At 39.1% G+C, this 13,901-nt stretch overlaps 2 protein-coding genes across 5 annotated transcripts; one reads left to right on the top strand and one right to left on the bottom strand.

Annotated features, from left to right (window-relative positions):
* Window positions 1-2,534: 2,534 nt before the first annotated feature.
* Window positions 2,535-8,148, top strand: LOC147239738 (catechol O-methyltransferase domain-containing protein 1-like). Of its 3 annotated transcripts, none has more exons than XM_086196210.1 (7): window positions 2,535-2,668; window positions 4,603-4,727; window positions 4,846-4,951; window positions 5,337-5,455; window positions 6,267-6,321; window positions 7,536-7,669; window positions 7,767-8,146. In XM_086196210.1, the coding sequence occupies exons 1-7, from the start codon at window positions 2,572-2,574 to the stop codon at window positions 7,917-7,919; spliced, it is 789 nt and encodes a 262-aa protein (XP_086052336.1). In that variant the 5' UTR covers window positions 2,535-2,571; the 3' UTR covers window positions 7,920-8,146. The 3 variants fall into 3 exon arrangements, with proteins under 3 accessions (XP_086052336.1, XP_086052337.1, XP_086052338.1); XM_086196211.1 differs by having other exon boundaries at window positions 2,553-2,661; window positions 7,767-8,148; XM_086196212.1 differs by lacking the exon at window positions 2,535-2,668 and adding an exon at window positions 3,002-3,151 and having other exon boundaries at window positions 7,767-8,145.
* Window positions 8,149-8,453: 305 nt separating this feature from the next.
* Window positions 8,454-13,017, bottom strand: LOC147239737 (non-selective voltage-gated ion channel VDAC2-like). Of its 2 annotated transcripts, none has more exons than XM_086196207.1 (9): window positions 12,863-13,017; window positions 11,092-11,163; window positions 10,939-10,988; window positions 10,573-10,725; window positions 10,445-10,497; window positions 10,120-10,347; window positions 9,827-9,977; window positions 9,277-9,334; window positions 8,454-9,194 (listed from the first exon to the last, which is right to left on the bottom strand). In XM_086196207.1, exons 2-9 carry the CDS (start codon window positions 11,156-11,158, stop codon window positions 9,103-9,105), a joined length of 852 nt encoding a protein of 283 aa, XP_086052333.1. In that variant the 5' UTR covers window positions 11,159-11,163; window positions 12,863-13,017; the 3' UTR covers window positions 8,454-9,102. The 2 variants fall into 2 exon arrangements, with proteins under 2 accessions (XP_086052333.1, XP_086052335.1); XM_086196209.1 differs by lacking the exon at window positions 12,863-13,017 and adding an exon at window positions 12,584-12,721.
* Window positions 13,018-13,901: the final 884 nt, after the last annotated feature.

Below are 13,901 nucleotides of genomic sequence, written 5' to 3'. Positions count from 1 at the left end.
AAATCAAGAAAACAAAAACTGTAAACTACTTCAATAAAACCCTTTATTTGATACCTTAAAGTAGTTAATCTTTTTTATATTTGGATAAATCTGAAATGTACAGAAAGTTGAAGAAGTCAGGCCAAAATGCTTGTGATTGTTAGTCTGCACCAAAGTTAATGATTAAGTCATTTAGGAGTCAGCAGTTGTATTCTTAAAGTAAATTTGAAAAACGCAAAAAGCATTTCAAAAAGTGCAACTTGTAGGAATTTCAAGAAGCCAATACCTGCAACTCCACACTCCAACCAACAGGGGGCAGCATATTAGCTGAGAGACACATTACAGCTTCATTTTGAACAAAGAAATGCAAACTTTCTATGGTAGACTGGAAGGAAAATCTCTAATTTAACTGCTGGAACCCGTCCACTTATACTTTTGCAAGTTCGATTTACACCAACACCGTCCACCAATACTTTTATTTGAGCTGAGGGAAATGTTATTCATAGCAGTTACAGTGATCTAATACAACATTACATGAAGATTTATTAAGGGTTTTACTGAATAAATCTGTAATAAATTCATTCTTCTACTTTCAATTGTGCAAGTTTGTGATTTAAAAAAAAAATCATATCATCGTTTTTTTTTCCCCCCTTTTTGAACTTTACTCAGAACCCTTGAATTAGAGTTTTTAAAGGTGGAGAAAAGTTTTTAAATAGCATTGGAATTACTTAATCATAAAAATCATGATTTAATCAACATTGCACTAGACTATACCAGGGCCATTACTCAATAGAAAGTGCTACAACATCAGAATAAAGAGAACAACTCCTCTGTTGATTGTCTGGCATTCCCCCTGAGGTCGATTATCTCCAGCACGAATCTGGGCCCTCCAGTTGATGGTGTGATCCACTTCCGACCCTCCATCATGTGTCTTAAACAGATGTAAACCAGCAACAGCAGTCACCATGCAGGAACTCACAGATGCGGCATGTGGGAGGAAGCATGACAGCGTTCACACCAGACAACATCCTTTAGGGCCGCTGTAAACAACACACTGTATGACACAAACACTCCCTGTGTCTGTGTGTGTGTGCACGCAGAGGTGAGGAAACCCTGCCAAGAATACAGGCTGAATTACACGTAGAGTGTAAGCGTATAATTACATTTACCAGATCACATGGTGCCTAAGAAGTTTGATGTCATGCTATTTTTTTTTCTTTCTGTCCATTTTGTGGATTTAAACCAGCATTTATTAACTTATCAATCCACAACAAGGTGTTTCTTAAAAGGTCAACCATGTAATCCACATATGAATACACATCGAATCTGGACATAAATAATGACTATCACGTCTCACGGTCTGATTTATATCAGCTATCAAATGTATCAGTTAAAGCTCCAAATACTTTCTTCAGTCCACATCAGGATAATCCACCAGACACAGTCATGTCTGGTAACAGCATACGGGGGCTTCTTTGCCATGACAACACTGCCCCTCTGTGGATGACAGCATTCATTACATGTGCTCTATATTGTTGCTCGATAGACAATTTAGGAAACTATGCTGTATAGATTCGTATGTGATGCCAAAAAAATCTACTCAATATTTTCTATTTTATCTCTTAATTTTTAAAATTTCGTATCTTAAATTGAAAAAAGGCCAAAATAACCTCCAAAGAGTTTAATTCATCATAACTCATACATGGGGTGAATGTAGTGATCGCAATAATTTTCTGTGAAATTATTTTGTCATAAATAGCCTTATTTAAATTAGTATGAAATATCAAAAGTCACTTCAGCATTCATTTTATCATTCTTAAATTCACAAAGATTCTTGTACTTTTAATCCATTTTAATTATTAAAAACAAACTGTCCACGACAGTAAATTACTTCAGGAGGTGTTAGTGAAAGGAGAAAAATGATTTCCTGTTTTACAAGCTTGTGAATTCATCCTGTTTACAAGAAACACAGATCTTTAAAAACTGAAATATTCCCTTGTAAAGAAATACAGCCTTTTTTTTAGTTTCGCCGGGTGCATGCAGCTGCGCCTTTTCCTGGGTAATGAAATTTGCAGAAGGCAATAAAAGCAACATTATAAATGACTGCTACTTTGGTTTTAGAGGAAATTTGCTTTAAGGAACTGCAACATGGTCGGTCTTAAAACCATAATCGGGTGCCAGTATGGGTTTTCTTTTTGAAAATCTCAAGTTTATGTCTTCTGTAATTAAATATGCAATTGTATTTGCATATTTGTACTTGGACCTCACTACATTCCAGAGGAAAATATTGTATTATGTACTCGACTACACCACATCAATCTGAGTGCTCCTGTTTATTGCATTTTGTACATATAGGCTACGAAAGGTGTATGAGTTCAGTATTTTCAAGAATACTTATCATATATAGTAACTTTTTTTTAAAACTACAGTAAAAGGTGTGAGAGCATGTTGCACTACCCTGTTGAGCTCCACTGTGACGTGCCACTAGACATGCAGTAGCAGCCTTCAACGTTTCCTCAACAGTAGGAGTCTGTGTTGCAGTCCTATTATGAGAGCTGCAGCAGGTCATGTGACCACCGTCGTCATCTATGCATGACTGGCTGCAGATTGATGATTCGTTTAAACTCGGGATTGTTATCTGTCTTTCTCGGCATTCCCAGACTCAGCCGCCTGCAGGCAGAAGTACGTGGTGAGTGACACCCCCCCCCCCCCCACTCCCCACACACACACACACACACACGTTTTTTGTGGTTTAATTCCATCACTGCGTTGTCTTATGGAGGAGTACGTGTCGATGTTCGACCGCATTCGATTTGCATGATGATTCATGTGGTCTACTTGTAGAGAGTCACAACGCCTTTATTTTCCCCGTATTTCTGTATTTAGTTGCGTCGCTCTTTGCAAAGCGCCTGGACGGTCATGTGACAGTTCATAGCGGGATTCTTAAAGTAACATGTACCCCATAACGGTCGTTGACTCTGCACTCCGGTGCCACATCTATACGTAGTATTACGGTAACAAGTTGAGTCAACACGGAAGTGCTCACAGGGTTAAACTTTAATCGGGCGGTACCGTCGTTTATATATAGACATGACTTTTCGTAATATTTCCAGAGAGGCTCTAGCCGGATCTGTTACATTGGGACTGATTTTCGTCGCTGGTTATTTTCTTGGTAAGTGCGCATGGGTTCGAGACGTAGATTTTACATCTTTGTACCGTTGTTCAGCAGTCTTCGGGACCCACACCTGTTCAGACTGACCACCGTGTGGTACTATACCGGGATTTAGTTTTTCTTCACAAAAAAATACATTTTAAGAAACTCCAAAACTGTCATGTAGCTTCTAGTGCATTTCTGTCAAGAGCAGTTTTCAGTTTCTACCTGAATTTGTTTGGCCTTACCAGAGGTCAAAAGTCCACAACCAGATGTTCATGTAGTTTTGTGTAAATAGAAGGTTTTAACTTAACGAGACATATTACTATCAGTCCTCTTTTCCTTTCTATGAGGCCTGGTGTTATAGAAAAAAAGCCCATATCAAAATATTCAGACAACGTTTTTTTCACTATATATGACTTTGCTACTTATGGAATATCACATCAATATTCATCAATAGTAATGAGACAGGCTCTCAATTTTTAACCTGACTTTTTTCAAAAGTTGCATTGATAGCAGGCTTACTGTTCACGTTTTGGCTCTGATAATGATGACTAAAATTTTGTACCACCTGACTCAACACCAGGGGGGAAAAAATCCATACTATGATGACACATTTCGAGGATGTGTTGCCCAAGTGATATATTACCCAAATCTATCTGTAAATGCGTCCATTTTGAGCAAATGTTAATTAAACATTATTTTTCATTGTGTAAATTCACTAAAATATACATGGATAATGACATCGAGGAAGGGAACAATGTTACTGACCGCTAAGAGTTAAATCTTGAGCATGTCAATCCTAATTGTGTCACTACCCCCACCCCAGACAGACACACACTCTCTCGCTCTCTCTCTCACACGCACACAAAATCCTTTGTATTTATTTATTCCCCCCTCTTGTGCCCCACTAGCCAGTCTAAGTTTTTCATCAGCTACTCTACTTGTTATTCTCTATCAACAGTTTCTACACCCGTCAGTCAGCACTATCTCCTTGTGTTACCCCCAAAATGTCAAGTTGTATAATCTTGCAATTACAAGTATTCCTTTTTCTTTCTTTTTTTGAGATGCTACTTCTGGTGCGATAATTTTATATCCTGAAGAAATGATTAGATTTAATAAATTAGGAGGGAGGCAACAATACATTGGAAAAAGTTATATTCAGAGGTAGTTTCAGGAAGTGTGAAGGATTAAATTTGTCCTTCAAAGATGATATAATAAAGGGGCACAGATTTGAATTTTTTATGGGTTTTTTTTGGGGGGGGGGGGTGGTCCCTGTCACAATAGAGGGCCTTAAGAAAGATTAACCAAAACAGTGTAAACAGACATATCTAATCTGTCAGTATTGTCAAAACCAAGCATCAACTATTGGCCTAATTATTTTTATTAAACACTGAAATATGTATTACTTGGCACATCATCATGCTCTTCATGTTCCTTAAGTAATTTAATAGTTCATCTTTCCCCTTCAGGCAAAAGGAAATCTTCCAGAATGAGCATCTCCAAAAGCCACTGTGAGGGAAAAAACAACCCACTGTTACAGTATGTCCTCAATCATTCCATGAGGGAGCACCCAGTCCTGAAAAAGCTGAGACTGGTGAGGACGTCCTTGTATGTGAATTATTGCCACTAAAGCAATGGGCGTAAAATTTTATCATGGTTCACTGTGTGATTTGTCAAATATTTACTATTGTTTTTTGCTCGTCTGCTTTCAGAGGACAATGGAAGACTCCTGGAGCATCATGATGGTCGCCTGTGAGCAATCACAGTTCATGGCCAATCTGGCTAAACTAATAAAAACTAAGAAGGCGCTGGAGATCGGTAATGTCAGGTTTGAACATCGCATTTAGTCCGTGAAGCGTGCAAATTAGTTACAGATGAGATAACACAATCCTTTACCTGTTCAGATACCACATGCATGCACACAAGGTTCACAGGAGCAGCAGCAGGCAACCAAGTTACACTAAATTCTGAGTTTCAGTGCAACACAAGTAGTTTTTACAAATACAACTTTTAGTAATGGTAAAGCCCCTTGGTTAGAAGTATTAAGTAGTGGAAGAAGTAATCTTACTTGGGAAAACTGTTGCTTTTAATAATGATTTTGTTTGCTGCAACGGTTGATAATAATCCAGTTACTTAACTGCATGTTAACACAGTATTTATGAAAAACTCCATTTGCTATAGTCGTCTCTCATTGTATTTGCAGGAGTATACACAGGGTACAACACACTGAACATGGCGCTGGCGTTACCTGATGACGGTGTCGTGGTGGCCTGTGATATCAAAGATGACTTCCCCAACATTGGCAAACCCTTCTGGAAAGAGGTAACATTTCCATCCTAGTTTTTTAATCAGCCGTGTGTTATCTGTGGCCTCTCAGACATTTTACTCGACCTGTTGCCATTTGAGCAGCATCAAGTCAGTGTGAGAAGTGCAGGATTCTCAGCAGTGAGAATAATGGATTGAAATCCAACAAGCAACAAGTCCACTACAGTTCCATTCTCTATGAGTCAGATGTGAGGAAAATACCCTGTGTTCTCATCAAGAAAATCAGTTGAAGGGCTGCAGTCCTCTAAACTACTCCTCTCTCGCCCTGAAGGAGAGTAAATAAAAATCATGCAGCCGTTGCCTGGCTACAACTCCCTAGTTCCACAGTTTATTATAAAATGAAAATCAACTTTATGCTGCTGATCAGCATAATCCTTGCAAATTTGGAGAAAGACAGGGCTGCAGGCTGCAGCACATGCAATGAGTCAGCTGACCTCAGCTCTGCTGCTCCCATTCCCATCAAGAATGTAGCCTCTGTAATATTTTCCCCATGAATGACGATGTTGAAAAGCCTACAGACAAATAGTAACGTAGTAGGAGGGGATTCGCTTTGCTGGAAAAATGTAGGGACATTCTAGGTCACCTGTCAGTCAAACTTAATCTCTCTCTGTCTGGGTTCTTTCGTGGACTACACACAGTTTTATTGATGCAGTTAATTCCTAGATTAAATATCTTGAACAAAAGATAACAGGTTATTTTAAACATAGCAAACTGGTCGAAAGTAAACAGAAAAGATAAAGTACTGTCTCATATGTTATCCGGCCGTTTGCTGAACTTGTTCATTTGTAAATGTTCTTTATGTTTACAGGCTGGAGTCGAGAACAAAATTGATCTCCGCATACAGCCAGCCCTGAAAACTTTGGGTATGTTAGGTCATCTGTTTTCATGACATAATGATCTGGAAAGTATCTGTATCAATCTGCTTATCTGACTCTAAAAAAAAATAATGCACAATAAGTGTACCCCCCCACACACACACACGCGCGCGCGCGCGCACACACACACACACACACACACACAAAATAAAGAAAGAAATTGGTGTGTAACTTTAAATCCAAGTTGAAAACCCACCAGTTCAGTATGGCCCAGAGTTTATTTAGCATATGTATTATCCGATTATTGCCTTGTGAAGCTTCTTTGTATTTCTTGGAAGGCACTAAATAAATCTGGTTAATAATAATTATTATTATTGGTCTATATAAGCTAATATCTTCGATTTATGACCAGTGTATCAGGGGTGTTACTCAAAATACTAAACAATATAATGTGACCGTTAATAAGCTACAACAGAAAAACAAACTCATCCATAGTACAAATGCAATGTTGCCACTTTACTAATACTTCACTCACTGATTGACTCTTGGCGTAGAGAGCAGACCCAACGTTAGCAAAGAGCTGCTACATGTTTCTGTTAGCGTTCGGCTAAGCTAATGCCCTCGCGCGCTGGTAGCACAGCTACGTGAGTTTCACTCAAAATTACAACGCCCGCTTTTAAAATAACACAAACGTTAAATACCTGTATGAGTCTGGTGTTGGTAAATGGCAGTCAGGTTGTTCAACACGTCAGTTTCCTCCTCCTCCTTCTGTTAAAGCACTTCGGCCACTTGAGTCAAACTACCCGGCGGATGTTTGGATTTACCGCGACAACGGTGATGTCATCGGGGTCATGTGACCGCGCTTTGCCGGTTTTTTAAAAATTTTGTTTTTGTTTTACTTTGTCGACCACAATTATTACAAGGCACAATGTCTCATTCAATAACGTTTTAGTCAAATTTAATTTCCTGTTATTTATAATTTTCAATCCATTGTTTTACATCCACCACGCCTTAAAACTAAGTTTGCCAGAAGCTAATTGAATTGGCTGTAAAAAAAAAAAAAAAAAATTGCAGCAGCTTTCTTGCAGTGGGGGGGGGGGGGTAGAACAATATATCTGTTAGTTAACTGTTGCATGGGTAAAAAAAAAAAAACTTTATTAAAAAGTTTGAAAATAAAGCAGGGGATTGCTGTGTGATAGTCCCATTATTCTGTTGGTGTTGCATATCAACATGAAGTGTTGGTTCCCTCTTGTTGCTCTCAGATGATCTACTGAAGTCTGGAGAGGCTGAAACGTTTGACTTTGTCTTCATCGACGCAGACAAAGAAAACTATGACAACTACTTTGAAAAGTCTCTGCAGCTCTTGAGGAAAGGAGGCATCATCGCCATTGATAACGTAAGGGTTGTACCATAGAAAGTTTATTATTTTGCAATTGAATATTTCAGACACAAATAAGAGCATTTTTTTCTCTTAACTCCTCGTCGTGGTGCAGGTGCTGTGGGGGGGTAAGGTGATTAACCCTCAGGCTGACGACATTGAAACGGTGGCCATCGACAAGCTGAACAAGAAGTTGCATCGAGACATTCGGATCAGCCTGAGCATGCTAACCGTGGGCGACGGGCTGACACTGGCTATCAAACTGTAGCCCCCCCACCCCCAGCCCCTTTCCCCGCAGTCTGACCAATACAATCATACTTGAAAAGTGGCATCACTGGTTCGTAGCTAAAGCTTCTGCCGGTTCATGTTGGAAGTTTTTTAATGTAGTGTCACTTTATTAACTCATTAGGTCATTTCTACTTACAGAGAAGAAAATCTAAATATTTGTGTAAGATGAAAGAAAATGATTTAAAAGAAAAACTTAGATAAACATCCTGTGTGTGTGTGTTTTTATTTATCACTAAAGAACCAAACTAATTAAGTCCAAAAAAAAAAGATTAAAGGTTGATTTCAAGACTTTATTGCAAAGGTAGACATGCCAAATAAGTTCCTTTTTTTTGTCAGTGTCAAGTCTTCAAAACAGGAAGACAGGAAGATAATTCACTCCCAGTATTTTCACTCCAGTCACAATGAGGATAATAAAATCCATCAAGCAGTCTTGAAGGCTAGAAGCAGGTTTATAAGGAGTAGAAACTCACCACACAGCATTTCTACAAAAGAAAAGTGAAGACCAGCAAAGAGATTTTCGCAGCCATCTTTGATAAGCATATTTAATCGAGGTCCATCTTCCCAACGCTACCAAAAAAAATATATATAAACAAAATGTGCAAAAAAAAAAAGAGGAAGAAAGAGCTTAAATAAAGATATATGTATATACTACTGTGCAAAATAACAGCTCAAGATTTACATTCTACATTTAGCAAGATAACAAGGTGGTGTGTTTTTGGAACCGCTCCCAGATTGTCAAACTGAAGAAGCCAACTTTCAACATGGTTTGTTTCTTGTTCAGGATAAAAGAGGCGGAGAACGCCATGGTCACTCCGACTGAAGGTTGGGTGTGTCTGACTGTTAGCAGGATTACGCAAAATAGAACTACCAGGCTAATATTTTTTAAAAAGGAGAACTCGTGTGTACTTTCTTCCGTTGGTCTTGGTGGAGGTATACAGAGTGTTCTTCTAGCTTAAATACACGTGACTGGAACTTGATTGTAGCTACAGTGAGAGGAAGCTAGCAGGGGAAAGTTACCATCTTAGCAGTGCTCAAGAACTTTTTTTTTCTTCTTTTTTTATTAAGTTTTGGCTTCACTTCTTTAAAGTACCTGTTACACACCGGACAAGAAGGATCAATTCTAGATTCTGCTAATACTCCTCTCAACATGGCAGAGCAGCTCCTCATGCCTCCAACTCCAGCCCCAGCCCCAGTTTGTGACCACCGGCATTGATGTTCTTTCCGTCCACCAGCGCCGACAGGAGGAGTTTCATACCTGGAATGTGTTCAACATAATGGGGTGTTACTGTAAATTGAGCCCACGAGGTTTTGAAGAGTCTGATCATAAATGCTCTTACCAGGCCGCAAAGTCTGGGTGTATCCGATTCCTACCAAGCTGGCATTATTCACCTTAGCCTATAGAGAAAAAAAAAGAAATTCAAATCAGAATCAGTTGATTACAAAAAAAAGAGAGAGAGCGAGCAAGGCTGCAAACAAGGTCTAAGTGGCGGTTTTGGTGACAGAATTTTTTTTTGCCAATTTTAAAATAAGCATTTGACCCACACATCTGCATCGAAATTACATTTAATATTTTTTTCTTGTCCAAATGAAAGCAATGCTAGGTAACGAGTTCAACCCCTTTGTGTAACACAAACATAAAACCCAACAAGTGAACGTGAGACCAAAGAGAACAACCTGCACTTATTCTGAGTACTCGTGAGAATATCTGAGCACGGTGCAGTCAGTGGAATGAAGCCAAACGCAAGTACAAGTGAAGCATATTTTAAAAAGACAAAGTCAACTTAACTTTAACCGAGTTATACTAAACTATTCACACCTTTCCAGCTCTTCCTCCTACCAACAAATCTTGGATTGGAAGATCAGGAGTAGAAGAAAGACGGCACTTACTGATATGGAGGCGCTGGAGTCTAACTGATATTTAGCAGCTATTCCGAAGCGAGTTCCGTTGCTGCCTGCTGTCCAAGCCAGATCCACAGCAGTCTCCAGGTTGTCGTTGACCTTCTGGTAAATGGATCCGCCAAACTCGGAGCCGTCATTCCTGAAAAAGACAGAACAGAGACAGTAACAACTTCATGTGAATCTTCTACAATCTGCCCTTGACGCAATTACCATGTGAGCCTCAGATCAGTTTGGGCGGTTCTATATCTATACAACCAATTGCGTTAACGGCCAAAACGTACACATTAGTGTGGAGCTGGAAGTCCCCGGTCTTGTAACCAATTGCAAAGTTGCTCTTGGTCATCTTGGATTTGGCGGAGTCGAAGGTCATCTGGTAGCCGGCTAGCCATCCTTCATAGCCAGCCACAGCAGCTCCATGAATGGTGGGACCAGCAAAGTCTAGATCCACATCCACACCCACATTAACGTATTCTCTTTTATAGGCTGTCTTGACTTTGCCACTCTTCTTGCTGTGGGAAACAAAAGAAGAAAAGAAAATGACTGTTAAACCTTGTGGAGAAGCACTGATTTCATCATTTTTCCATCAACACACGCGCAGCAACGTACCCAGTATTTGGTGAAAATGTAGTGTCAAAAGTAAGTTTCAGGCCTTTGGTGATCTGAAAAAAGAAAATCCTTTGGTCAGAGCTTCTTCATCAGGAGCTGGGACATCACAAGTCGGATCAGCAGTTTACCTGATCCTCCACGCAGATCTCAGTTCCCAGCGTGTTCTCTGTGGTCCACTTCTCCGTGAAGGTCAAGCCATATTCAGCCCACTTGTACTTGGTTTCCAGACCTCCGGTGACCTTGCTGGTGTCAATGTTGGACGAGCCGGACGTCTTAAACTCCTACAGTGAATAAAGAGACGGAGAGGAACCACATACCATGACAAAACAGCAGTAGGACCAGAATGTTCCTCATGCTCTCATATTAAAATGGCTAAAAAGAGTAGGCATGCCAGTATTACATTCATCCAGATGACAGTTTGTCCCATGATAGGACAAATCGGTAGGTATTATCTGATTATACGTGCTCTATATTATTTCAACAGCTGAACTCACCACACCACTGGAAGACTTGGTCTTCACATCAAGTTTAACAAGTCCAAAACCTGCAAAAATAGTGACACTCTTAAATTCTTGGCTTAATGTTGCTTTTGAAAGAGGTCAAAACAATCACACCTTAAAAAATTGCTTGAATTCATTTCCACTTACCATACCCCTTACTGAAGATGTCCTTGGCTGATTTTCCAAGGTCTGCATAAGCTGGAGGAACTGCCATAGTGCCTGTCACAAAAAATTGACTTATTTGAGAAAACAACCACACTGAACCGTAAAAGCAAAGACTGTAATCTTGAAAAATATGCAGTTGTTTTAAAAGAAATCGACTTGTTGATCTAAAGCAAGCGTGTCTAAAGACAAATTATGAATCGGAAGAGTGACATAAACATTTTAGGCTAAGTGACAATCCAACCAGGGCTGGAGCTAAAAGTCCATGATAACTTTAGTGGAACTGTGCAGATTTAATATTCTACAATTTCAAGAAGTGAACACATGGTGGAGACACTTTTTCATCCGACAAATCCTGTGAGTGTGAAGACTCAACCAGCATATTGATAACAAGAACTTAAAAAGTACAGAACTAATGATATTGAGAGGGTTGACAACAATATTGGTGGTTTTGTTACAGATATATTAAACCTCAACAACAGAACTTTTTCAGGGATTTAACCACTATGTATACATCAGGGGTGTCGAAACTGGTCCAGTAAAGGGCCGGTGTGGCTGCAGGTTTTCATTCCAAGCAAAAGCAACACCTGAATCAACAAATGAGCTGTGTGAACACAGCTTAGTTGATTTAAGTAGAATCAGGTGTTGCTTTTGCTCCAGTGGAATGAAAACCTGCAGCCACACCGGCCCTTTACTGAATCAGTTTGACACCTCTGATGTATACTATAAATACACTGCCAACCAACACTTGATTTGAATCATTTCCTTCCTCAGAATCTGAACAAAAGTGGTCAGAGCCCCCGAACGACCCCCCCCCCCCGAAAAACGAACTACAAATGTAGCCCACCGACATAACAGTCACTGATGTTCTGCTCATGTATTAGAAAGTTGTTGAAATTATCATAGAAAACAATTTTTTTTCACATTTTTGTTGGGGGCCCCAGGGAAGCCCAAAAATTCCACTTCTACACATGCAAAAAAACCTGTTCTAAAGATCATATTTTGTAATGACATAAGCATTAACAAAGCATATGATTCACTTTGGTGCAGCTGGGAAACCTACAGTTTTCCAGACTTTGACATTTGGAATAAATGATGCCAAAATTGACACTTTGATCTTAAAGGACTCTTAATGTCATAAATGGGAAGGTCAAATAATGTGAGTAATTATCGTTTTTCTTAAAAACAAGAAAAGTCTGGTGCAATTCTGAGTCCGGGGTTAACCCTTATTTTGCCTGCATTATAGGTCACCATTAGCTTCGCTTTCTGTCACGGTCAAGGTCGGAGGCTTCAAACACCTAACGGTCGGTTTGCAGTGACAACATCGAAAGTTGGCAAAATAACATCATACAGTAGTTATTCTGTACTACTGTCGTAGGCAGTAGTCCAACCTATCTTTTAACCCCACTTCAATTGTTTCTGATAAAAAATTAACAGACAAATTCGACGGTGCAAGTAATTATGCGTTACGTGCTACCGGATATAATCCAAGTGTAGAAGCTCCATAAAATTCCGCTTGATTTTGAACAATTAACTCCGAAGTGCAGAGAATTGTCCGTTTGTAGGAACGGCGAGGAGCGTTCTCAATGACCGCACAGGATATCATCGATCCCCGCTACAATATTTTCGAAGGTGTTCACACACGAGGGTAGGGGGCGTTTTTAGGTAGCAAATAGGACGTTCGATAGCCATTTTGCCGACATTTCGATATATTACAAAGTTAACAACCGAAGTAATCATCCAGCAGATTACTTACCTAGGGATATCGCTGTAGAGAATGTGGCTGTCGAGTTAAAATACGTAGAAAACTGCAATAAAAGTAGCAGAAACCGGTATAGGACGATTTGGAGGAGACGCCGTAAAAACACCCTGCTGACCTCGGCGCCGCAAGACCCAAAGATAGAGCTGTCTACTTTGTGCCTGTCTGAAATTTGAGCGATAGGAGACATTTATTATATCATCTGTGAGTTATCGAGGTATTTTACTGCAATTTTTTAAACAACAGACGTAGTTCAGATTTTGTCTTTACATTTATGAATAGAACATTTGATGGCTTACTTGATGCAATCCAAATATAGGCAGCAGGAGGAACTTCTAAATCACCATGGTAACCAATATGCCAATGTAACATGTTTTTCGTCTTTAGTCTTTCTGTAAAAATACAAAAATATGAAAACACGTTGGAAAATATAGATATGTGAACCTGAAATATTTGAAACATATTTGTGTATAAATATTTCACAAATAAATTAACATATTTCAACAATATTCATATTTTTCAATTTTATCATTTTGTGTCGTTCACTATAGATACAATATGTTTAGGAACTTCACGTTCTGTTTTCTTAGTAGATTAAAACAATATGTGAACGTTCATAATAGATTTTATAATCTATTCCCAATAAAATCTTAATCAAATGTACCAGTTAACTGTGTCTGCCCATGTCTAGCCAATGGAAATCAGTGTTCATAATATAAAACTATCCTAACCCCACAAACACATCTTTGTGGATTTTAACTGCTCTTTCACTCTTCTAAACCCCCATAGTTACTGCCCTCTATTGGTCGAAGGGATAAAATTGCAATTAAATATCGCTATTGGCTGATCTGGTACCAGGTGACATCGTTCACATTTTTCAACAACTATGTTTGCTAGATTTGAATGTTAGCTAACATTACATACCAATAAGGTGTTATCTATTTACATACATAAATATTTTTTTGAGGAATTATGAACAAGTAGTGTCAGAATTGGGTGGGTTAGTTCCTCCGATACTTCAAGAAATTGCTTCAAG

The sequence above is a fragment of the Aulostomus chinensis genome, chromosome 23, assembly GCF_037954235.1.
Source record: "Aulostomus chinensis isolate RoL2024-O1b breed Wild chromosome 23, RoL_Achi_v1.0, whole genome shotgun sequence".
NCBI classification, from domain to species: Eukaryota; Metazoa; Chordata; class Actinopteri; order Syngnathiformes; family Aulostomidae; genus Aulostomus; species Aulostomus chinensis.
This window is presented reverse-complemented; position numbering and strand designations above follow the sequence as displayed.